The sequence below is a fragment of the Nuphar pumila genome, chromosome 13, assembly GCF_984573655.1.
Source record: "Nuphar pumila chromosome 13, dmNupPumi1.hap1.1, whole genome shotgun sequence".
Classification (NCBI taxonomy): Eukaryota; Viridiplantae; Streptophyta; class Magnoliopsida; order Nymphaeales; family Nymphaeaceae; genus Nuphar; species Nuphar pumila.
In genome coordinates this window covers 54487124-54514328 of record NC_143261.1, presented here as the reverse complement: position 1 = coordinate 54514328, position 27205 = coordinate 54487124, and the positions used below count along the sequence as shown (strand labels likewise).

General features: G+C 34.6%; 1 protein-coding gene across 1 annotated transcript; it reads right to left on the bottom strand.

The window, feature by feature from the left end:
- Positions 1–5142: 5142 nt before the first annotated feature.
- Positions 5143–27027, bottom strand: LOC149818436 (protein REBELOTE-like). The gene is made up of 5 exons (XM_089985494.1): positions 26989–27027; positions 9135–9224; positions 8970–9061; positions 7387–7490; positions 5143–5275 (listed from the first exon to the last, which is right to left on the bottom strand). Exons 1-5 carry the CDS (start codon positions 26995–26997, stop codon positions 5253–5255), a joined length of 318 nt encoding a protein of 105 aa, XP_089841620.1. The 5' UTR covers positions 26998–27027; the 3' UTR covers positions 5143–5252.
- Between the last annotated feature and the right edge of the window lie 178 nt (positions 27028–27205).

Sequence of the window (27205 nt, the reverse complement as noted above, 5' to 3'; positions counted from 1 at the left end):
AGCAAACATTTAGAACAAGCTTAATTGGGAAACTAGATTCTCCTACCCTTCATATGGTATGAACAGTACTGTTTTTTAATTTTCTAAGTTATGTTTTGCAAAATCAGCCTTTAGGAATGTATTCAGCATGTTTTACTTGATAAGAATCGATTGTTGGATCATGTTTTTCTGATAAAAAATATGATTTTATGAGTTTTAAAGTTTATAAAAGTTTTGAATCATCGATTTTCAAAACCTTATAAATACATGCTCACATAGTTAGATGATGCAAAAGTCGATTCCTACTAAACTAATCACCTGGATCATATCTAGAAGGTCATAATAGAAAAAAAAAATGACAGATGAAAAAAAATTGAGAAATCAAAATTGTTCCTTCTCTCCTACCCGGGTAGGAGGAGCCCATCACCAGCTTAATTTACTGTATTTTTTTGATTCACAGAACAACGTGGAATCGTCTAACTGTTGCTGAGCAGTTATTAGATATTAAACCAACCCCTCAAAATGAAAATCTTATTGGTTGGATTCGTTACAGCACCTGCTGCTCCAGCTAATCACATCCACCAATTGCAAGATAAAGGCCGACGATTGGGCAAGGTGAGAGTTTGCAAGCACCTTGAAAGCTGTGAAAATGAATTGCAAGTACAAGAATGTGAATGACATGATTGTTTTTTCTTTTTTTTTTCACATAGGAACGGAAAACCACTCAAGAGGGGTGTAAACCCTGGTGCACCCCTTGACCCCAGGGAGCCACCAGCTTCGGCTTACGCAAGAAGAATAACGCCCGCAGGAATCGAACCCCGACTACCTGTCTGACAGTTGAGGCCGGTTCCAACCGGCATGATTGTCTTTCTTATTACACAACTTTCTCATGTTTGTAAAAGTGAGCTGTGAATCAAAATCCCAACAGCTAGGGTTTTCTATTTTGTGTCTAAGCATGCAAACAATTTGTGATATTTATCTTTTCAGTGAAACTAGTTTATTGGGTAATGTATTATTAATGGCGTGATTGCCTACAAATGCCTTTGGATGTCCTATCCCCAAGTTGTTTTGATCCAAACCGACCTCATGAATGGATTCAACATGTTCGAGATAGTGGGAACCATAGTGACAAATATGGCGAGATTTATGAAAATCTCGCGATAATATCACGAGAAATTGCCTGAAAGTTTAAAGCGACAATTTCTCGCGAGATTTTGAAAATCTTGTAAGATTTATGAAAAAACATAAATACTATGATTTAAAAGTGATATTTACATTTTAAACAGCTATTTATCATGAAAAAATGTGTATTTTTATTTTTAAATATTTTTATTAATATTTTATTATAAAAAATAATTTATTTATTTTTTTATTGCCAAGATTTTGCCGAAAAAAAATGTGAGATTTATGAAAAATTTTCAATTTCTCATGAGTTTTTGAAAAACGAAAAATTGCCCTGTCACTATATATGGTGGGAACCAGTTTTTGGATCATGTTCCCAAGAAAGTAATGCACATTGTAAGCCATTGATTTTTGAAGCTTATAAAAACCTGCCTGCATGTTCCCACTAAACAAATACATAACTCACATCTGAAGGTTGTTTTCATGAAAAAACGATCAAAAAATAAATAAAAAATTTGATAAAAGGGGCTTTTGTATAGTTAATGGAGACAGTAGCAAATGCAGACCCTAGTTTAATACATAACAATAACTTGTTCTCCTGAAAATCTGGGTTAGTATGGTAACTTTGACACAAAAATAATTGCGACCCACCTCACATGAACTGGCTTTAGGGATGGCATTAAAGTTCAAACATTAATTCTAACACTAAACAGAAGGTGCTTTCAAGGGAAGATCTTTCCATTTTTTTCATGGACGAAAATGACCTTGATCCAACAACGGTAGTAAACGGGTTGGATATAAAACCACAGTTTCCTTGAACCCAGATGGACCATGTCAGAAGTGAACTGAATTTTGTATGGATTTGGATCTTGTGGAAAACTCCATATTGCTTATTACATGGGCCAAATACTTGATGGACCCACATGGATCTTGAACTGGTGGTACTTGCTGATCAGCTTATATGTGCATCTGGATCTGATTCTACCATCATCGACTGACTTCTTAGTTGGAATATATCAATCCAGACAGTATCTAAAGAAAATGGATACTAGACAACTCGGTCCACAATCCGTGCGTATATCTCACAGTCATACTCTACATTAGCCTCGGAAGCATGGAATTTTGAAACTTGTAGATTTTTTCATGGATACACGATTCAGCATTATTGATGAGCTTATGAGTTCCAGTTGAACTCACCAAAGTTCTGCATCAGGCTCCATAGCCATTGTTGTCAGGCGCCTTCAAGCAAACTCAACTAAGCTCTAAGCTGATTTGAGTTGGTCTCGATCAAGATTAGACCTACCTGATCCCCGCCCTACTTATGGAGATGGTTATGGATCCAAATCCTGATCCCGCAAAGTTCAGTGTAGAATTCAAACTTTTAGCATTGCCATTTTAGCGGGTCTATCTGATGTTACACATAAAAGAAGCGCTCTATTTTTTTTTTTTTTAAGCGCACTGTTTTTCAAATTTAGATAATGAAAATCTTGTACATGCTCTTGATATTATGAATATTCTTAACTTTAATTTTAGCATAGCTCAATTGATTAAAGAGACGAAAAAGAACCCATAAAGTTGATCACATTTTACAAACACAAAGCTATTTTTGGGTGCAAAAAGTCATTTTCTCTTTTTAAATTGAATATTAAAATATACTTTGTCACTGTTTTAGAAAAGTGTTTGGCCTTTTGTTTTCTTTCAAAATAAAAGATTTAAATTATATTTAAAAATAATCATATTTTTTAAAAATGTCATTACTTTTGAAGGTATTTTGTTCAATTCAATCAGTTAAATGCTCGTGATATTAATATAATTAGCTTAAAGTTGTATAAATGCTCTTTAAATGAGTTTATACTATTCAGATTCCTGGGCCTGGGGCCTAGGATCAAGCAAGGTCATATCCAAAACCGAGACAAATAGGGAAAACACACAATCACAATAAAACCCAACAAAAAAGTAAACAACCACAAGACAAGGATTTACATGGTTTGAGAAAACCACCTGCATCCACAAGGGGAATACTAATAGCTTTAATTACAAATATCAAGTAGTGCACAAATACAAGGGAAAGCCAAAATAAAGAAAAGACCATCAAACCAATTATATCTTGAAACTCAGGCATCTTTAATCACCAAAGAACACACCGATGCATGCACTTCAATAACCGATCCATTAAACCCGTTCACCATGTTGGATCTATCTTCACCCTCTATACTCGAGAGATCATATTCTCTCAAACACAAGAAAAGCCCAAGAGAGTTACACCATCATTCTCTCTCAAACCCCCAAGAGAATAATACGTACCACCTTCTCCTCCTCCAAGAGAAAACCTTTCTCTCCTCATTTAATGCTCCAAAAGAAAGCAACTCGCTATCTTTCTTTCTTTTTTTTCCTTTCCCTTAACACCCAATAAATTTTTTTATTTTTATCTTTTCAAACTTACCTTTATGGGTTACCAAAAGTTTACTCAGGAGTCCTATGTCTAATTTTACTGGCCTCTTTAAGCTCCATAACATTCTTCACCATGGCTTGAATTCTCTTTGATCAACTCTGAATGAACACCCCCTTTCTTTGGGGTTTGAGCAATCTAACTCGTAAAATGAACCAAGTTCAGCCAAGCCTTTAAACTTTACTTATTTCATTGTTTTTGCCCATAATAGATTCAACAAATTGAACATATTTGTCATATGCTGAAGTCATCTTTGCTATCAAAGTGCTCCACCATAAAGTGAACAGTACTCGTCATCTTTGAGGTCACCTCAAATCATTTTTCAAACCGCAACTCTAATATCACTTGTTGAGATTTTAGGAGCTTTATATATACATCGAAACCACCTTTGGCCGAGACGAATAAAGAACACACACAAACACAATAACCCCAATAAAAAAGTATACAATCACAAAACACAAAGATTTACATAGTTCGACAAAACTGCCTACATCCACAATGAGAATACTAAATGCCTTTATTACCAAAATCAAGTAGTGCACAAATACAAGAGAAAGCCAAAATAAACAAGAGAGCATCAAACCAACTATACTTTGAAACTCGATCGTCTTCAATCACCAAAGAGTATATCGATGCATGTAGTTTGATTATTGATCCATGGAACCTGTTCACCATTTTGAATCTATCTTCACCCTCTCTAAACTCAAGATAAAGCATATTCTCTCAGACCTAAGAGAGGTCCAAGATTGAACTTATCTTTCAACACCAAGAAAAACCAACAACCAAGAGAGCTACCTCTCTCTCGCCCTCTCCCTCTCTTTCCCCCACTTCTCTCAAACTCCCAATAGAACCATAATAACTTCCTTCTCCTCCTGTAAGAGAGAACCTTCTTCTCTCTCATCATCTAATTCTCCAAAAGATAGCAAACCAGTCTCTTTCCTTTTTCTTAAACACCAAAAGAATTTTCATATTCTTCCCTTTCTAAACATATCGTTATGGGTTACCAAAAGCTTACCTTAAGGAGAAGTCCTATATGGCAATCGAGTCCCACACAATAACCGGTTCAAACCACATAACTCAACATACACCAACCAAGACAAGCCAAGCACCCTTTCTTTGTGTTCAGCTTGGTAAGTTACATAAGCAGCTAGTGGCTACAAGCAAGGTTGTCAATAATGGGTAAGATCTACTGTGTAAGAGCGAATTCATGTTCGACTCTAAGGTGTATAAGGTACAGAACTGAGCCTGATTGGACTCAACATATGCAAATTCATACCTGGGTTCGGATGTGGTGCGTAGGTATAAGATAAGCCAGAACTTAGAAAGTATTAACTTAAAAAAAATCACATCGAAAAAGATGTGGATGTCAATGGCAACAAAAGATGGTATAAGCGATTGAGAGAGAGAGATTATTGGTTATAATAATATTTTGTAAGCTCGTAAATTATGTATATTATTGGTTACAAAAAATGTTTCATTTCATATGGACCCATACAACAATAAGCTTGACATTAGCATCAATGGTCCAAATCCACAAGTTGGAACAAAACATACAACTGTGCTCCAGTTAAATCCACCACCATGATGCTGCCCTGATCTGGGTCAGACCTGTCTTGGATAAAAAAAAACCTGAATGAGTCCTTGTGTTGCATCGGATCAGACTGGATTTGGACCTAGTCTTACGAATTTTGTCCAATTTAGGCTATGGGCGTAGATGACACATTCCTAAAAGAAAAATACATAAATATTGTTGTCAGCCCATGGTATTGATCCTTGTGATCAAATATTTTCGGTTGCATTTACGTTATAGATAACGAGTCGAATGAATCATGGGTGTAGTTTTTTTATGCATGTGAATGCACAATTGAGACACTAATACAATGACATACCCAAAGTTAAAGTACAATTAACAGCTATCTCAAATAAGCACACAAAGCTACACAATATGTTCTCCCATACATGGCTAAATTGTCAGGTTGAATTTTACACAAAACACTACGAAAAACTTTTAACATAAATTTGGAATATCACTAGGTCAACTTTGGTAAAGCACAGCCAAAGCACTCACGAGACAAAAGTATAATTATTTTCTTAAAAAGATTCAGGAGCAAAGGGAAGATGCATACAAGTATGCAACTAAGGTCATAAAAGAAAAACATTAGGCTAACATATACTTTTCAACTAGAATGTACAAGCGCTTAACCTCTAATATAGTAAAGAGATTTAATGCGAGGATTCTCACAATACATGACAAGTCACTAAATCCTCTTATTGAAAAACTTTATCTCATGATGATGAAACTTTTTGTAAACCAAAAGAATAATACCCATAACATGTGTGGTGCCTAAAGTAAAAAAAAGTTGGACGATCGTAAGAAAGAAGCACGAAATCTATGTGTTCAAGTAGTGCATTGCCTTCATCGTCGATACAAAGCCTACAATCACTCTCACAATTGCAATGTTTATCTTAAAAAACAAACATGCTCTTGTAGAGAGTAACAGGTTAGCGAGATTTTGTGCAAACATATAATCACGTGCATTTTGTACGAAGACAAGTTATCAGAAGATTACTACGATAAGTTCTACACTATTAAATCGTATCAAGCTGCATATAATACTTATTCATTTTTTCTAATGACGGATAATATCTCACATCACTCCTCCAAACCTTATTCCAGTCTTACCACCTAAAGTGCATCCTAAAACAAGATACCTTAAGAAGAAACAAAAAACAGAACACAAAAATGTTGGGTAATACAAGTGCAATCATTTTTTATGAAATTGGCCACAACTGGCGAAAGCACAAATAACATTATATTAGAGTACAAATGGTTTACAAAATCTGTATTTATTAGAAGTTGTTTTATGAATTCTTTCTTTGTATTTACAATCTTTTTTAATTAATTATTCCAATGTCTTATATCTTTTATGTATATAAGGAGTTCACAATGAATAATTATAAACCAAAAAAAAACATGGTAGTAGAAAGCAGTTCAAACCCCGTCACCAACCCCAAACAAGGAAGCAATTGTGTTAATTATACAACACATTGACCATAATTATAAAGTGAAAATTGCCCAACTTCTGATAATTATTTGGTGCAATGAACTTTACACAATTTGGCTTTGAGGATACAACTGAGCTTGTCCTGCTCATGGAGTCTAATCTATAACGTGTTGTCCAACTAAACTGCCTGGCACAAATCACTTTAGATAGCACCTTTAATAAAATGAAAGGGACTCACACTAGGTTAAAAAATGATAGAGAGAGAGAGAGAGATGGATAACAGGAATAAAAGATAGGCTTCAGTTATTATAGACTTGATCCCAATAGCCAATAATTGAGTCAAACGGCATCTACGGCCTAAAAAGGAAATTAAATGGTCTAAACAATACTAAAAAACCTAAAAACATCTACAGAGGAGGTGACTAGTCAAACGATCAAATGAGAGGAAACAACTAGGCCAATCAATCTTGCATGAAGTATATATCCTTATGTTAAAATCGATGTGAATCGGCTGATATGAATTGAATCTCCTAATTGGAAACAGCAACACTTAAAAAGTCACTTGCTCATGCACAGATATCTTGATAAATTAGATCAGTCAATATCAAGCATGCACTAAACCTTTCAATGAATTGCCGTTTATCCAGATCTCCAGTGGAATTATTTCATCATATAAGCCCTCAAAACTTCGTCAGCATGTATAGAATTTAGATGACAAACTAAATAAAACTAATCCAGTTATTATCATTCAATATTAAACAATAATGAAAAACACGACGGTTAAAAAGGTACTCAGATTGCACACTCATGTTCTATGTTTCTTCTTCTTACTTGGAGAATTTAAATTCAAGTTTCTTTTCCCTTTGCCTGACCTTTTCATTCCACTTACAAGCTCTGTAACTTCAATAGAATTTGAAGCCGGCTCTTCCAAAATGCTGCAATACCAAGTTGACAACCACCAGAGTAAGATGAATTTATTCAGCAAAAATTCTAGTTGGCAGGCAGAGAATTGCCTTTTTTTATATTTTTTGAGAGGAAACCCCAGTTCAGGTGGTGGGGCCCGGTAGAGATTGATGCTCTGCCGTATGGCCCACTCCCAAGCACATAAAATCCCTCCAGGGAGCTTGATGCTTGGGCTTAAAGCAAGGGTTGCACACCCTGGGTATCACAGTTACAAATCTCATTCTCAGGTTAAAAAAGTGAGTTTTCCTCAGGAAAATCTCTGTAAGTTGAAAATTTATACATTCATTACTAATATAGAGCAATCCTAGGGTGCTCCCGGAGCACCTACTAGAAATCATATTTGTAGGTTGCATCTTCTCAATCAGATCTTATAGATGTACTTAAAACAGTGTATTTGATAGGAATCATGTTTTGGATCATGTTCAAAATAGGCTTTTTTAGTCATAAAATTTTGGTACCTTGTGAGCCATTGATTTTTGAAGATCTTAAAAAAAACTACATGTATGACATAATCACATGATCCAAACATTTTTTTCCACTAAATAAAAACTATAGATCATATCTATAGGGTCTGATCAACGAAAAAAGCACTCAGATTTTGAAAATTTGAAGCTTCTACTAGGTGGCAGTAGGTGATCGGGGAACACCCTATCATTATTAATATAGAGTAATGCTCCGGGAACACCTACTCCCTCCTACTAGAAAGCAAAGTTGTAGATCATATCTATAGGGTCTGATCAACAAAAAAAGCACTCAGATTCTGAAAATTTGAAGCTTCTATTAGGTGAGAGTAGGTGCTCTGGGAGCACCTTATATATATATATATATATAAATATATATATATATATAGAGAGAGAGAGATTTTGAAAATGAGGTAAGGGGCGTTTACAAAAATACTATACAACATAGGTTACTTTGAGCAATGGGGTGAAGGGCATTTACAAAATACCATATAATATAAGGTAGTTTCAGCAATGGGGTGAAGGAAGTTTAAATGATACACAACATATAACACAGTTTCCCTTTAAAAAAATATGCATAAGTTGTTTAGAGTCTAATCGGCTACTTGAATAGTACCATACCAAATGTGTAGGGGAGGGAAGGCCCTCTCAGCTGCTATATAAAACGAGGGTGCCTCCCCTTCATTTAGTGAAAAGCCATTGCCATCGGTAGTCAGCATTCAATGCTGCCTGACATGCGCCATTCAATGCCAGCTCAGCTCAGCATTGAATGATTGCTGACAAAAAAAAAATTCACACCATCAAAAGAAGCGGCATGATTTTTTTGTATATTTCAAAATCTTACAAAAAATCGTGAGGGTTTTAGCAATATTTTTAAAATATCGCATTTTTTTTGGGTATATATCGTTTTGTGATTATATTGAAGCCTTTGTGAGCCAAGCAGAGAATTAATTAATTATTGGAGATTTCTAACAAAAATCCATCTATTACCTTGATTTCTTCTCAGCTTTTTTAGAAAGAGATCCCTCAACAATCCTTGCATGATACTTATGGAAAGGAGCACTCCCTTTTCTCTTTTCATCCTAGAGATATTAGAACAGTTGGTGAGAGAAGATGGCTAGTAAACACAAAAAAAAAAGAGAAACACTAGCACACCTGGAGAAAAGATTCAAGTGATGCTTGGTCATTTGGAGAAAAAGCAATCTCATCCCTTTTTTTCTGTACAAATTCTATGTTCTGCTCAACCTATATCATAGGAAAAAGAAAAAGGTGAGAGAATTGCCAAATTAATTTGATACTTGAATGCTGAAGAGCGCAGAAGATGGCAAGTCTTTAATTACAAGAAAAGCTCATTTTCATACTCTCCCGTAATTTAAGCTTGAATGAAAAAGAAAAAAGCAGACATCATCTCTTTTCATGAATATTTGATGTTAGATTATGATATCCAGAAACTTCAAGAGCATGATATTAATACAAAAAAAAATATGTGAAGATGATATGTCCATCACGAAATCCACTACTAGTGTATCCTGCTTACAAAGTTTGCATCTGTAGAATACCATTACATACTACAATATGAAACAGTCCTAAAATATTCACTGATGTCAACTAAAAACCAAGACTATGTTTTAGTTTAGTTTTCTTTTCCTTATTTCATCAATTAGTTTAACATTGGTCACAAAGAGCACAACAGAGGATGTTTCAAAAATCATCCTGCTACTTTCATTTGGACATTATTTTGGGTGTTGCATGGAATCTGGCCCAGTCTAGGAAATGTCGCAGATAGCTGAAGTGTAAGTGCATATCACAAACACCAAAAGGGATTTGTTTTAATTTTATCAGCAACAAATACTTAAAATGATTTTGGGTAAGATGCTGGGAGCTGGCCCTGCAGCAGAGTGTGCATTTGGCCAGCAGAGTGGGATTGAGGAGTGATGCTAATCCCACATCTCAAGATCAAAACCAGCCATGTGCCTGTGTGCAAGCTGATGCAAGCGGTTGTAATGAAGTATGTGGAATTACAAAAGCAAAGTGCAAAAGCACATAAGTGGACAATTACAAAGAAGATAGACAAGCACAAAAGTGCATAGACAAAAGTCCACTAAAGGACAATACAAAGAGTCAATTAAAAATAAAATATTATTGAAAATGTGCTTTGGGAAGCCATGAAAAAATATGGGGGGAACACTCCCCTATTTATATACAAATACAAGAGGGAGACCATTGGGAGCTCCCTTTCATAGAGACGTTGGGGAGCTCCCTCGGTCATATTTTTTTACTGTTGGGGCCCCTATCGACTCTATAGAGTGGGGCCCAATGACATGATAAAATAGAAATAAAAAAAGAAAATGAAGACAAAAATAAGAAAATGAAAAAATAGTTGTTTCTAATAAACAACTATAATTACATACAAAAAGACAAAAATTCCCTTATTGGGCAAACTGTTTATATATATATATATATATATATATATATATATATATATATATACACTCCCCTTCAAACTTTACGAGAAAATGATTGAAAGTTTGCTGAGAAAGAGAAATCGAGGAGCGGAAAGAGCTTTGATGAAGAAATTTGTCAACTGGTACGGCAACGTAATAGTTCCTCTTAGATATTCATCAAAAACATAGTGACAATCCATCTTAATATGTTTGATTCGCTCATGGAAGGTATGGTTGCTCGCAATGTAGATTACACTCTTATTGTCATAACACTCTTCGAAGGTGTTGAGATGATGATTTCCATATCACTGAGAAGACTTTTAAGCTACACAAGCTCCATTGTTGTCATAGTCATTACCTAATATTCGGCTTCAGCTGAAGATAAAGATATTTTTTGTCGTTTCTTACACCTCCAATAGATCAACGAATCTCTTTAAAAAATACAAAAACCTATCATTTAGGTTACCACCCCGGATAATTAGATCTAAAGATGATGAAGAGGACAAAAAAAAAGCTCTTTTGAAACGGTGTTTTTAATGTATCACACAATCCTCATAATTGCTGCCATGTGCAATGTGGTAGGGGCATGTTAAAACTGACTTGCTGCATGAACACATGAGTGATATTAGGTTGGGTGATAGAGAGATAAGTGAGAGATCCAATCAATTGATAATATGAAATAGAATCTTCAAGCAATACACTATCTTCAAGTCTTAATTTTGTATTTATGACTTTTGAGATTTCCACCTTTTTATCGAAAATTTTTGACCTAGCACATATGTTAGCAGCTAATTTTATTTGAGAGAGAATATATCCTCTGAGAGAATAGGCAACCTCAATTCCTAAAAAGTATCTCAAAAAAACCAAGTCAGACATATCAAAAGTTTTCTTTAAAATTGATTTAATTTCAATAACACCTTCTTTGTCATTTCCTGTGATGATCATATTATCAACATATAAAAAAAGAATCACAATTGTAATATTTGTTTTCTTGACAAAGAGAGTAGTGTCAATATAACAAGAGATAAATCCTAAATTAATCAAAACATTACTAAATTTATCATACCAATCCTTAGGAGCTTGTTTAAGACCATACAAGGCCTTTTAAAGTTTTAATTTTTTTTTTATTTAAACTAACCCCTGGAGGGGGTTCCATGTAAACTTTCTCACTAAAGATCTCCATTTAATAAGACATTTTTAATATTTAATTGGAAAGTAGACCATTTTTTAATAGAGACAATGACAATGAGAGCTCGAACACTAATAATTTTTGCCACGGGAGCAAAGGTTTCCTCATAATCTATTACATATTCTTGGGCATACCCTTTGACGACTAACGTTGCTTTATATCTTTCTAATGATTCGTCACTTTTGGTTTTGACTTTAAATACTCATCTACATCCTATAGGTTTCTTGTCTAAAGGAGGATCAACTATTTCCCATGTGTTGGCTTTTCTAAGAGTATTAAGTTATATTTCCATTGTTTCATTCCAATGAGGGTATTGTTTAGCATCATTATATTGAGATGATTCATAATAAGAGTGAATAATTATTAAACATGCTCTAAAGTTTAGAGAAAATGAGTCATATGATACAAATCTACTTGGAGCACTAGAGATTCAATTTGATATCTTAAGTTAAGATTCATCTAAAGGTATATTTTAAGAGAACCTGCCAAGGGCACATGAGTGATTACCTTAACCCCATCTAGTATACACATGCATATCATTTGATATATTTTCATTCAAACTTTCATGTTGATGTCTATCAACAATCAGATGTTCAACACTACAGTTATTGTCAAAAGAATTAAATACCTCAACAGAGTTAAACTTATCATGTCTTGGCAATAGATCAAATACAAATGAGTAATCAAATTCTTATTTATGTTCTTTGCTATCAAACTCAATTTCATTTTCAAGAAAGGTGACATATTTTGAAACATAGAGTTTGTTATTTATTGAATCAAAACATCGGTACTTTTTTTATTTTCTCTATAGCCCAAAAAAGCACATTCAATGGCTTTTGAGGATAGTTTATTATTTTTATGAGTAAGCACATAACACTTACAACTAAAAAATTTTAGTCTTTTAAAATCATCAGTCATTTTAAAAAGTTTTTCAAATGGAGAAACATTTTGCAACGAAAACAAAGGAATTCTATTTATTAAGTATCTTGAGGTTAAAACGATTTCGGCCCAAATTTTTTTAGGAATATCTCTTGAAATTAAAAGAGTCCTAGTGGTTTTGATTATATGTCTATTTTCTTTCTGCTAATCCATTTTGTCGCAGAGTTCTAAGCCAAGATCTCTGATGACAAATTTTATTTTGTTTCAAGTAGTTTTGAAAAATATTTGACATGTACTCCCCTATCGAATCTGATCTAAGAATAGAAGGTTGCTAAAAAATTGATTTTTAACCATTATATGAAATTTCTTAAAAAAGGAGAACACATTGGATTTATGATTCAGAAAATAAATCCATGGGTATCTAATAAAATCATCAACAAAAATAACATAATAAGAGTAACCTTTTTTTATATGACGGTTGAAGGATCTCATACATCTGAATGCACTAATTCAAAAGGCCGAGTAGAAATAAAGGTTCTACGAGGAAAGGGAATGATTTTCATTTTTTCAAAAATGTAATCTTTACAAGATATATATTTTTCATTACATATATTTTCCAAAAAAGAAAAAGAGACATCTTTGAAAAATTAAGATGCCCAAGTCTTTTATGCCAAGTATCAATATTTTTGTCATTTATAAAATTACAAAATAACATGAATGGAAGGGATAAAAAATCCATAAAGTAAAGATCGTTTCTCATATGGCCTTGCCCAATCAGCTTCCCTAACTGGAGATCCTGCACGGTGTAATCTTTAGATGAGAAATAAATTTTGCAACAACGATTGAAAATTTGAGAGACCGAAAAAATATTTAAATTTAATTTTGGAATCACCCTTGTTCTTAAAACAAAAATTTTTTGAGAAATTTTTAAGTCAAGTGTTCCAATACTATTTATTTTTAAAGAGGTTTCATCGGCCATTGAAACATAAGATGAAGTAGAATTAGTGCAAACTTCGAAAAGGGCATTCTTATGATGTGTCATATGAAATGAAGCACCTGAATCTAGAATCCATATACTTGGAGGAGACGAAGAAGACGCAATAGTAGCACCTAAAGTAGAAGATGATTTGAGAAGTTGTTGAAGCGCCTTCAATATTTGGTTAAGTGTGTCTTTAATATTTCCTCCATTTTTGCTTGCTTCTTTCTTAAGTGTGATTTCTCCAACGAAAGTGATTTTTCCTTTAAGCTTTGGGCATACCAGTCTAATGTGTCCCGATTCATTACAATAGTGACAAATAGAACCCTTTCTATATCTACTATTATAGTTGGACCCATTATTATAGTTATTTTGTTTTACAAAGTGGGGAGCTTATAGGCCCTTACATTGGAACCCAGCTTAATAACGATCAAAACATCATCATTTTTATTGGTCATGCCAAGACGAGTTTCTTTTTGACATACCTCGGCAAGTGCATCTTCGAGAGACAACTTTGGTTCTATGAAGAAGAGTCACTTGTTCAAATTCCAGTCTTAGACCATGAAGAAATTGAAAAAATTGTTTCTCTTTAATTGGCTTTCTTCTAACCTCAACATCTTCGAGAGCCACCCATTTAGACTCAAGAAGTGCTAATTAATCCCAAAGAGGAGACAAAATACTAAAAGAATCCCGAAAATACATGTCCCCTTGCTTAGTGGATCTAATATTGTCTTGACAAAAATATTGTCTAGCAAGATCCTTTTGAGTATACATACTCTTAAGAAAGAATCAAACTTCAATGGCTCTTCTAAATTTAGCAATGTTGGCACATATTTTTATGTCAACATTATTCATAAACCATGCCAAAATTTTGGTATGGTTGTTTTCCAAATCCTCTACCTTTATTTGATGTTCATTGATGGCTTTAAAACGATCATCTCCAATAAGAGCTTTCTGAACACCTTCGACCTTGGTGAGCTTTAACTATGGTTCAAGAGAAGTTCACATCACAACACCCCAAAGTTTCTTCCCTTTGAGATGATTTTCCATGGCCGAAGCCCACATCAAGTAGTTGGATTCATTGAATTTGAAAGAAAGCTTCACTCTTGATTCATGTTCCATGACGCAAAAGAGATAGATAAAGAAAAGGACATGCACCTTTGTCACGATCTTCAATCACCACAAGTAAGACCTCCAAGATCAAGAGAACCCAATGAGCTTTGATACCATGTAATGAAGTATTAGGAATTACAAAAGCAAAGTGCAAAAGCACATATAAGTCTAAGAGTAGAAAATTACAAAGAAGATAAACAAGCACAAAAGTACATAGACAAAAGTACACTAAGGGACAATACAAAGAGCCAATTAAAATAGAATATTATTGAAAAATGTGCTTGGAAAGCCATGAAAAAATTTAGGGAAAACACTCCCCTATTTATATACAAATATAAGAGGGATACCATTGGGAGCTCTTTAGTACAGTCATTGGAGAGCTCCCAATGGTCATATTTATGACCATTAGAGCCCCCAACGACTCTATGGAGTGAGGCCCCAATGACATGATAAAATAGAAATAAAAAAAAGAAAATGAAAGATAGTTGTTTCTAATAAACAACTATAATTACATACAAAAAGACAAAAATGCTTCTATTAGGCAAACTGTTACAATCTATGTCACAGGGATTCGGCTAGCAGGGTGCCGCACCCGCGTCGACGCAACTCGACGCGGGTGCGGGTGCGGCACCGGGTGCGGTCAACCTGATCCTGGGTGCGTTGACCGCACCTAGGATCATTTAGGTCCATTTTATTTTTTGGATTTTTTTTTTTAAATTTGCCCAAATGGGCTGCGAATTTTTAAAAAAAAAAAAATATGCAGCAACTGCTGTCTGTCAGCTGCTGACAGCTGTGAAATTTGAAAAAACCCGCCGACCCCCTTTATATATATATATATATATTTTACATTTTTCCCCTGCCGCACCCCCGCACCCGGGTTTTTTAGAAGTGTCGAATCCCCGCACCCGCACCCGCGCCCGCACCCATGTGACGTAGGTTACAATATATATATATATATATATTGTAAGAAAGTATGCGAAAAGGTATAACAAGAATGCTTAATGCATTCACACGGTCCAATGAATGGACAAACCCAAACCCACAATGGAGAATATAGAAATAGTCCACCAAGGGACAACACAAGAAGCCTTCAAAGAAACAACACATAAAAAATATGAACTTTATTGAATGAGGGCTTGAAAAGCCATAAGTTACATAGGAGATTACCCCTCTATTTATAAGCAAAAGAGTGAGAGAGAGAGTGCATTGGGAGGCCCAACAAGTACTCATACCTGATAAAGGGTATTTCTGTAATTCTGCCCAATAGGGGCATTTCAGTCTTTTTACTTTTCTTTTATTTCTTTTCTCTTTTCTCTTTTCTCTTTTCTCTTTTCTTATTTTTTATTTTATTTTTCTTTTTACTTGATAAAGGATATATATATATACATGATTACATATATTTTAACACCCCCCCTCAAACTTTGCGTGGGGATAACGAAAAGTTTGAAGATACAAAAGGAGAATGCCAAGTGTTCAAAAGTCTTCAATGGAAGTCATCTTTATAGCACATGAAAGAACTTTACAAATGTCAGCCTTTAACTGTCTTTAATGATCATCCTCAAGCTCCTTCCATGATGTATCATAGGTACTTCTTCCATCTCATCTTGAAGATCCTATAGAACAAGCCAAAAAGCTCCAAGTAAAAAGTATCTTTGTATCACAATCAAATAAAACATATCAAATAAAATGAATCAAGAGACCATAACATTGATCAAGAAGAACATATGATTCATAAAAAGAAACAACGATTCAAAAGATATTTCACGTATTTTAATGCAAAAATAAACTAATCTTAAATACAATATTGATAAAACTCACTATGTTCTTGAAGAAAGATACGTGCACAAAGGCCCAATAAATACTCACAAAGGAATTTATCAATACTTGGAAGTAAGAAATGTGTGCACAAAAGAACACGAAAAACACTCACAAGTGCACGAAGACACACAAAATATGAGATTTGTATTAAAATCAAGACTCTTTTAGAAAAGTTTCATGTATTAGAAATATCTTTAAGACAATGTTCACACAATAACTAATTGCTCCCAAAGGAATGTGTATAAGAGCATGTTTAACATACTCAATTCAATAATAGGGAGACATTTTATCAACAAAAGATGAGTTAATGATTTCTCACACATCTTAGAGAGAAGAAGTCTTATGCCAACAAATATCATGTGTGAACTTGCAAGAACATGATTTAATTAAGTATAATAAAGACATCTACCCAAGAGTCAAGAATGAATGTTATTTGCGTAGAGAACCTTACTCATTGAGGAATTTCTCACTCAAATATTTGCAAATACAAAAGCTCACTAGGTGGCCGAAAACCATAAACACTTAATATGCAAAGTACCTGAATTCCTTATAGAGTAAATGCCAAAATGTAAACTTGATTTTCAAATATGCATATCAATGATATGATCTTTTTATCGATAAATATTTTTCTTTGCAAGTAGTAAAGAGAAACTCATTTAGAAGAAAATCTCATACGATATATGCAGATCAAAAACAAATTAAGAATGAAATTTTGCAAATTTCAACAATAGTTCATCCACTACAAGCAACCGCCTCATTAGTCTTTATAAGCAACTAGAACAAGAACATAAACATAATGCCACTAAAGGCCAAAGACACACACAAAGGTGTGTATAAACACCTCTTGTCTACATATAATAATACTTGAAATGAGTGTATCAGCGACTAGAACAAGAGTACAAAAGCCAACCATAGGCTAAAATCACACATAAAAATATGAATAAACATCTCTTGTCTAAATATAATGTCACTCTAAATCAAGTATATTCAGCTACTAGAACAAGAGTAGAAAGTCAACCATGGGCTAAAACACACACGAAGGTGTGACAACACATCTCTTGTCTAAATAAAATGACACTTGAAATGAGTGTATCAGCGACTAGAACAAGGACACAAAAGCCAACAATGGGCTAACATCACACACAATGGTGTGAAACAACAAGCCTTGTTTATATATAATGACGCTCAAAACAAGTGTGTTAAGCTACTAGATCAAGAGAACAAAGCCAGCAATGGGCTAACAACACATACGAAGGTAGGAACAATATTTCTTGTCTACATATGATGACACTTAGATAAGAGGCATAAAAGGAGAAGACACTTGAGGCAAGAAGGCTTGTAATGAAAAACATTTAACAAGAAGGATAGAATTTTTCAATAAACCTTGAAACACTATGGTTTCAAACCTTAGACATCCATCACAGGTATACATAATTAAGAGTATCCATAATAAAATCAATGGCCAAAAACAAACGAGTGACATACTCATAATCAGAGATCACATAACATGTCATTTAGAGTCAAACTACAAGGTGACAATCTAAAATGACATAACACAAGGTGCACATAACTCACCTCAACAAACATCTCTGATTCAATAATAACAAGGCCAAGAAGATTGATTCATTATATAAAGTTTGTGATGGGCTATACAAATGCCATAAGGCAACAAATATTTATGGAAGTTATTTTCCAAACAAAGTACCGATTTGAAAAAAACATGGTTTCAAATCAAAAAATGGTAGATAGAAAAACTTGAACTTATATGCTCACATAATTATAAGTATTGTTAATATAAGCAAGTTATAAACATCTAACTTGATCTAGTTTATAAAAGGAACTGATTGAAACATATAAAGTTCCAAAAATTTTCTTATGATAATTTTGGCAATGTAAGAAGATAGAATTTACAAACAAGAAGATTCTTCACAAATGATCTCTCACAAGAACCATATAGGTTCACATACAAAGCTTTCTCACACGAACCACTAGGGTTCACACCAGAGTTACCAGTCGAGGAAGCAAGAGCGGGAAGCGAGGCACTTTCAAAAATTTAGGAAGCGGGGGACCACTTAGAAGAAAATTACGAACCGTCTCGAAAGCGACCTAGGAAGCGAACCGGAAGCGACCTAGGAAGCGAACCGGAAGCGAGGGGGAAGCGAAAAAAATAAAAAAAATGGAGAAGCGTGGGGGAAGCGTGCTTCTCATAAATGGGAAGCGTGTTTCCCATAAAAGGGAAACGTGCTTCCCATAAAAGGGAAGCGCACTTCCCAAAAAAGAGAGACGCTTCCCCACGCGTTTAGGAAGCACGATGTTTCGCGCTTTCGAAGCACGTATCGGGTAAGCGCGCTTCCCCATATACCTAGGCGCTTCCGGTAACTCTGGTTCACACATAAGAACAATAAAGAGAAAGCAAAATATAAAAGAGGAATGAATTTCATTCAAGTGGGATAAAACTTCATAACTAATCAATTTTTAAGAGCCCCAAACAGAATTTCAAAAAGAAGCTCACAAGAGATCTTTCTCAATGAACACAAAGATTCATTCAACACACTCACAAGAACCGAAGTACTCAAAAGAGTGCACACACCAAAGAGAGAAAATATATCTCACTAAAGTGGAATGAACCCACACAAAAAAGTAAGTTTTAATAAGAATCATTCTTATTATAAGCAATTCTTCAAAAAGAGTTCATGAGTACATCAATCAAGAGATAAATGCAATAAGGTATATCATATGCAAGGAATCCAATGATTCTAAAAATAATGTAAATGATATCGAAAAATACTATTTAGCTTTTGCTCACAACATGATTATGAGACAATTAATATCATTAAAGAGATTTAAATAAAAGAAATATAAAACTAATTAAGGTCACATCATTTTATGGATGTGCATATATTCTCATAGAGGGAAAAAACTCATGCAATAATTAAGGCCACATATCTTATACAAAAGACATGTTTACAACCAAATAAATGCAAGTGATAGGATTTATATAAAAGTTTACATTTTAAGCATGTAATGGGTCAAAAAAGTTTTAAACATGAACACGCATGACTATCAAGGATGAAATATAAATTGTATTTGACAATTATCATATATATATATATATATATATATATATATATATATATATATATATATATATATATATATATGTGTGTGTGTGTGTGTGTGTGAAATACAAGTTTATATTTTATAAAATAAGATATCATTATCAAATCATTAAGATAATACAATGATTGACGAAACATCTAGAATTAATAATTCATGGTTATATATATACATATATATATATACATATGTATATATATATATATATATATATATATATATATATATATATATATATATTAGAGTTATTTTAAAAAAGGCTTCAAGATTCAAACCTAATACATATATCTAGTTTCCTTAAAACAAGTTCAATGATGGTTAAAATACTATTTTAGAACTTAAAAAAAACATACATTTCATTTTTATTTTAATCACGTAAAATATATATATATATGTATATATGTTTGCATATATATATCTATATCTATATATATATATATATACAATGGTAAAGAAAAAACAAGTGTTTTTCTCATGTGTAATGCATGGGCTAAATACTTGAAAAGTGTAAGAATACAAGCCAAGTAATTCCGAGTAGAAGGAAGAGAGATAAGAGATAACAAACACTTCACCAAAACGTAGAGAAAGAAAAGAGGTAACAAATACTTCACCATTTTTTTGAATTTTTGAATATCACGCTTCCTGATGCACCGAAGGACTAGCTTGATTATAACCGAGCTCTGATACCAGGTAAGAAAGTATGCAGAAAGGTATAACAAGAATTCTTAATGCATTCACACGGTCCAATGAATGGACAAACCCAAACCCACAATGGAGAATATAGAAATAGTCCACTAAAGGACAACACAAGAAGCCTTCAAAGAGGCAACACATAAAAAATATGAAATTTATTGAATGAGGGCTTGAAAATCCATAAGTTACATAGGGGATTACCCCTCTATTTATAAGCAAAGGAGTGAGAGAGTGAGTGAGAAAAGAGTGAGAGAGAGAGAGAGTGCATTGGGAGGCCCAACAAGGACTCGTTGGGCCCCCAACGGTCACATTTGTGACCGTTGGGGGTCCAACGACTCTTAGTTGAGACTGTAATGAAGAGGGGCGGAAGCACCGATAAAGCAAACCACTCCTTAAGAGTGATCTCAAGAGCCAAGAACACAAACACTAAAAGTGTATAAAAAAAACCAACTAAAGAAAAAATGACTTAAAGTCATAAGTTGGATATTATTGAAGAAAGAAAGAAGAGGGTGAAAAACCCGATACCATACAAGAGAAAGCCTCCTCTATTTATAGAGGAGGAGGCCAAGAAGAAGGGACCACAAGGGGGCTCCCATCTAGTCGTTGGGAGCCCCAACGGTCATAAATATGACCGTTGGGGCCCCAACGACAAGATGAGTGGGGCCCCTTGTGGTCTTACAAAAAGCAAAAGAAAAAAAGAAAAAGAAAAAGTAAAAAAGGGAGAGAAAAGGAAAAGGGGAGTGTTTACATGGGGATTTACCAAAATACCCCTATTGGGTATTTGGAGAAATAAGAAAACAAAAAAAAAGAAATATGTATATATATACATATATGTATATATATACTTATATATATAAGTATGTATATATATATAAGTATATGTATATATATATATATATATATATATATATATATATATATATATATATATATATTATATATACATAATTTAACATGCCCCCTCAAACTTTACGGGGAGAAGACCGAAAGTTTGCTAAGAAGAAACAGAAATCGTGGAGTTGGGAGCGCTTTGGTGAAGAAGTCAGCCAGTTGATATTCTGAAGTAACGTATGGTAATGTGATAGTTCCTCTGAGGTATTCGTCTCGAACATAATGGCAATCCATTTCGATATGCTTGGTCCGGTCGTGAAAAGTATGATTGCTTGCAATGTAGATCGCACTTTTGTTATCACAGCAGAGCTTGGTGGGAGAGGAAATGAGGACGCCCATGTCACCAAGGAGACTTCTGAGCCATACGATTTCCATAGTTGTCATTGTCATGGCCCGATATTCAGCTTCAGTGGATGATAGTGAGACCTTTTGCTGCTTCTTGCATCTCCACGAAATGAGAGATTCACCTAAAAAAATGCAAAGACCAGTAGTTGAGATACGATCATTGGGATTTCCTCCCCAGTCAGCATCAGTAAAAGCAGTTAATTCAAGAGATGAGGAAGAGGATAAGAAGAGTCCCTTGGAGATGGTATTTTTGATGTATCGCACAATTCTCATTACGGCCGCCATATGAACTGAAGTAGGTGCATGCTGAAACTGGCTTGCAGCATGAACCGCATGAGTTATATCTGGACGGGTGATGGATAAATAGGTGAGAGATCCAATTAATTGACGATAGAGGGTTGGATCCTCAAGAAGAACACCATCCTCAAGTCTCAGTTTTGCATTGATAACTTCAGGAGTCTCAACTTTCTTTTCATCAGATATTCCTGACTTGGTACAAATGTTTGCTACTAATTTCATTTGAGATAGAATGTATCCTCGCGAGGAGTAAGCCACTTCAATTCCTAAAAAATATCTCAAGAATCCAAGGTCAGACATATCAAAAGCTTCTTTTAACATAGACTTCACATCATTTACCCCCTTTTTGTCACTCCCAGTGATGATCATATCATCAACATATAACAGAAGAATAACAATGAAATCACTTGTCTTCTTAACAAAAAGAGCAGTGTCAGTATAGCAAGAAGTAAATCCTAAATTGATTAATACATTACTAAACTTGTCATACCAAGCTTTAGGAGCTTGCTTAAGTCCATATAAGGCCTTTTTTAATTTTAAAATTTTACCATTTAAATTCATACCCGGAGGTGGTTCCATATAAACTTCTTCATTTAAATTTCCATTTAAAAAGGCATTTTTGACATCAAGTTGAAAAATTGGCCATTTTTTAATAGAGGCTATTGCAATAAGAGCTCGAACACTAGTCATTCGAGCAACTGGGGCAAAAGTTTCATCATAATCTACCCCATACTCTTGGGCATATCCTTTGGCCACTAACCTAGCCTTATATCTTTCCAAGGAGCCATCACTCTTAGTTTTTACTTTAAAAACCCATCTACATCCAATGGGTTTCTTGCCATTGGGTGGATCAATGATTTCCCAAGTTTGTGCCCTTTTAAGTGCATTAAGTTTCAGTTCCATTGCTTCATTCCAATGAGGATATTGTTTAACATCATTATAATGAGTCGGTTCATGAATTGAGTGAAGAGCTAGTAGACATGCTCGAAAATTTGGAGAAAAAGAATCATAAGATACAAATCTATTTGGTACTTTAGAAAAACGATTTGATCTTCTTTGAGAGGATTCTTCAATCGACTCATTTTGAGATAATTTTTCAAGGGCACAAGAAGGATTACTTTCATTTCTTCTAGAGTAGACTTGCGTTTGCCTTGGTACATTTTCTTCTAAATTTTGGTCATCATTTGGAGGTTCAAAATGATCCTCTATGAGAGATTCACTAGATTCAACATGATCATCTATGACGTTTTCTTGAGGTAACAAGTCAAATAAAAAAGAATAATCAATATTTTCATTTGGTTTATGCGAAAAACCATTTTCTTCTTCTAAGAATGTGACATCTTTTGAAATATAAAGTTTGTTTTTGAATATGTCAAAACATCGATAACCTTTTTGTTTTTCGCCATATCCTAAGAAAATACACTCAATTGCCTTAGAAGAAAGTTTATCATTTTTGTGAGTTAGAACAAAGCATTTACATCCGAAAATTCTTAGTCTTTTATAATCGGGAGACATATTGTAAAGTTTCTCAAATAGAGAAAGATTTTTCAAAGAAGATGAAGGGGTTCTATTGATAAGATATGTTGAGGTTAGAACCGCTTCGGCCCAAAAAGATTTTGGAATATTTTTTGAGATTAATAAAGTTCTTGTGGTTTCTATTATGTGTCTATGCTTTCTTTCCACAAGACAATTTTGTTGCGGAGTGTTTGGACAAGAACGTTGATGGCAAATTCCATTTTGTTTCAAATAGATTTGAAATGCATTGGACATGTATTCGCCTCCCGAATCGGATCTAAGAATTGATAGATTTCCTAAAAATTGATTTTTAACCATTGCATGGAATTCTTTAAAGAAGGAGAAAACTTCGGATTTGCGACTTAAGTAAATCCATGTAAATCGAGTGAAGTCATCAATAAAGACCACATAGTACGAAAATCTTCCTTTGGATAAAATAGGGGAAGGTCCCCATACATCGGAATGAACAAGTTCAAAAGGCCGAGTGGTGAAATAATTTCTTTGAGGAAATGGAATAGCTTTAGATTTCCCAAAAATGCAATCTTTACAAGTCGTGTGTTTGTCTTTACAAGTATTGTTCAAAAAAGGAAAAAGAGACATCTTTACAAAATTTGGATGACCAAGTCTCTCATGCCAAATTCAAATACTTTTGTCCTTTATAAGATTGCAAAATGACTTTGGTGGAAGAGTCAAAAAGTCCATAAAATAAAGATCACCCCTTCTATGGCCTTGCCCAATCAGCTTCCCTGACTGGAGATCCTGCACGGTGCAATCTTTAGGTGAGAAAGAGACTTGGCATCCATGATCGGTGATTTGGGAAACGGAAAAAAAATTTAGATTAATTTTTGGAACGACTCTTACTTTAGGAACGAAAAAGGTTTGAGAAGTTTTCAAATCAAGTGTTCCAATACTTTCAATTTTTAAAGATGTCCCATCGGCCGTTGAAACATAAGAAGATATGGGTTCAGAAAAAACATTAGAAAGAGAGTTTTTATGAGATGTCATATGAAAAGAAGCACCGGAGTCTAGTATCCACATACCTGGAGGTGATGAAGAATAGGCGATGGCGGCTCCGGATGTTGAAGATGAAAAAGTCTTGAGAAGATGTTGGAGAACTTCGGAGATATGATTAAGAGTTTCTTTGATATCTCCCTCTTTGACACTTTGTTCTTCCTTCTTTGGAGAATTTTCTCCAACCGCGGCCACTTTTCCCTTAAGCTTTGGGCAAACCGGTTTAATGTGTCCCGGTTCATTACAATAGTGACAAATCACTCCCTTTCTATATCCATTATTTTTGTTAAAGTGGGAGGTCTATATGCTTTTACATTTGATCTGGGCCTAGTAACGGCCAAAACTTCATCACTCTTAATACTTAGGCCAAGTCGAGTTTCTTCTTGGAATACTTCGGCAAGGGCGTCTTCAATGGGTAAGGCTTTACTTCTATGGAGAAGGGATGCCTTAACTTGTTCAAATTCCAGTCGAAGACCATGGAGAAATTGGAAAAAATGCTCCTTTTCAATTTGTTCTCTTCTCAACTCAATATCTTCCGGAGCCGCCCATTTGGGCTCAAGAAGAACAAGCTCATCCCAAAGAGGGGTTAAAGAGCTAAAGTAGTCACGGACACTCATATCCGCTTGTCTAGTGGAACAGATTTTTTCTTGACAAAAAAATTGTCTAGCTAGATCCTTTTGGGTATACATACCCTTAAGAAAGAACCATGCCTCATTGGCTCTTCTAAATTTTGCAATGTTGGCACAATTTTTGAGGTCCACATTGTTCATAAACCATGCCAAAATTTTGGCATGATTACTTTCCCAATCCTCAACTTTGGATTGATGGTCATTGATAGCTTTGATGCGCTCATCGTCATCTAAAGCTTTTTCAACCCCATTTTCAATTTTAGTGAGAACAAGAGAGGGTTCGGGAGTAGTTCCCATAACAAAACCCCAAAGTTTCTTACCTCTTAGATGATTTTCCATAGCGGAGGCCCACATAAAGTAATTGGATCCATTGAGCTTAAAAGAAAGCTCAACTTTAGAATCGCGTTCCATAGGTGCCGAATAGTCTTCCTTTCTTCAAAAGCTTGAGAGGCACACGTCCCAAGATAACAAAAAAGAGAAACTCGATCACCAACCTCGCTTTGATACCATGTAATGAAGAGGGGCGGAAGCACCGATAAAGCAAACCACTCTTTAAGAGTGATCTCAAGAGCCAAGAACACAAACACTAAAAGTGTATACAAAAAACCAACTAAAGGAAAAATGACGTAAAGTCATAAGTTGGATATTATTGAAGAAAGAAAGAAGAGGGTGAAAAACCCGATACCATACAAGAGAAAGCCTTCTCTATTTATAGAGGAGGAGGCCAAGAAGAAGGGACCACAAGGGGGCTCCCATCTAGTCGTTGGGAGCCCCAACGGTCATAAATATGACGTTGGGGCCCCAACGACAAGATGAGTGGGGCCCCTTGTGGTCTTACAAATAGCAAAAGAAAAAAAGAAAAAGTAAAAAAGGGAGAGAAAAGGAAAAGGGAAGAGTTTACATGGGGATTTACCAAAATACCCCTATTGGGTATTTGGAGAAATAAGAAAACAAAAAAAAGAAATATGTATATATATATACATATATGTATATATATGTATGTATATATATATATATATATACATAATTTAACAGAGACCCCCAATGCAATGCATTTAATGCATTTTACAATCAAAAAAAGAAAAATAAAAAATAAGAAAAAAGAAAAGAAAAAGGAAATAAAAGAAAAGTAAAAAGACTGAAATGCCCCTAATGGGCATAATTACAGAAATACCCTTTATCGGGTATATATATATATATATATACATGATTACATATATTTTAACATATATATAGATATATATATATATATATATTAACAACAGTACTGTTCATGAGGCAGGGTAGCTGTACAGGATTTTTTCCTGGATAGACAACCAGGTCTGGGCCAAGTCTCCAGACTGGGCCAGGTTTTCCCCGTCTAATAAAAAAGAGATGTTGGGAACTGCTTCTTCATTAGTATAAAATAATGTTTATAACCATAATCCAAATGGATAGGATTAAGCCTATCACCATGATATTGATTCATTGAACAAGATTGTGTCACTTGGCGCCAAGTGGATAACTCAGTCCCGGCTGGTTGTTTTGTTAATCCAAATTGGTGGGTCTTGGATTTTCCAAGTCCATCTAACTCTAGGCACAAACCTGGAGAAGTTTGGCTACACTTCCTGCATCCTAAGATGGGTTCTGAGCTTGCTAGGTTTTGAAACACCGGCATTGGTCATCAATTTTTTTTCTTGTCTCGAACCAACAAATCTTTCATTAGAACTACAGGCTTCCAAGCTTAGACCATTCAATTTAAGGCTGTTCAGGTGGCAGCGGCATGAAGTGGACAGGGCTGGTTCCACATAATCAAATGTAGGTACAAAATCCTCATATGATCTTGAATTGTGGCAAGGGTAGATGTAGAATTGAAGCAAAGTGCCCTTGCCCCAAGTTCAGAGCCCCTTCACCTTATGCACTTGGATTGTGGTCAGGGGTAGGTGCAACCTTGTGACACAGATTCTGTCAGCCCAAGTTAGTTGTACTAAGGATTCCCTGAGCAATGTTTCACATTGTTGGTCAAAAGAAAATCAATTTACAGATAAAAAACACAACTCTGAGCACGTGCTATCGCAAAGTCAAACATGTAAGCTTATTCAAAAATATTTACCTGATCCATGAATGGCTTTACAAGACGTCTAAGGCTCTCACTGGTTGTCTTTTTGCAAAACTTTCTAAAGCTGACGAGTGGAACGAAAGCCAACTCAGGGAAAGATACATGATAGCTCCATTGAAAAAAGTGCTCTGAAAGTGTTTCAACTGCAGAGCGTACACATTGCTCATGGTATGCTTTCAGTTTCAGTAGCTGTTTTGGCACCTGTCAGACA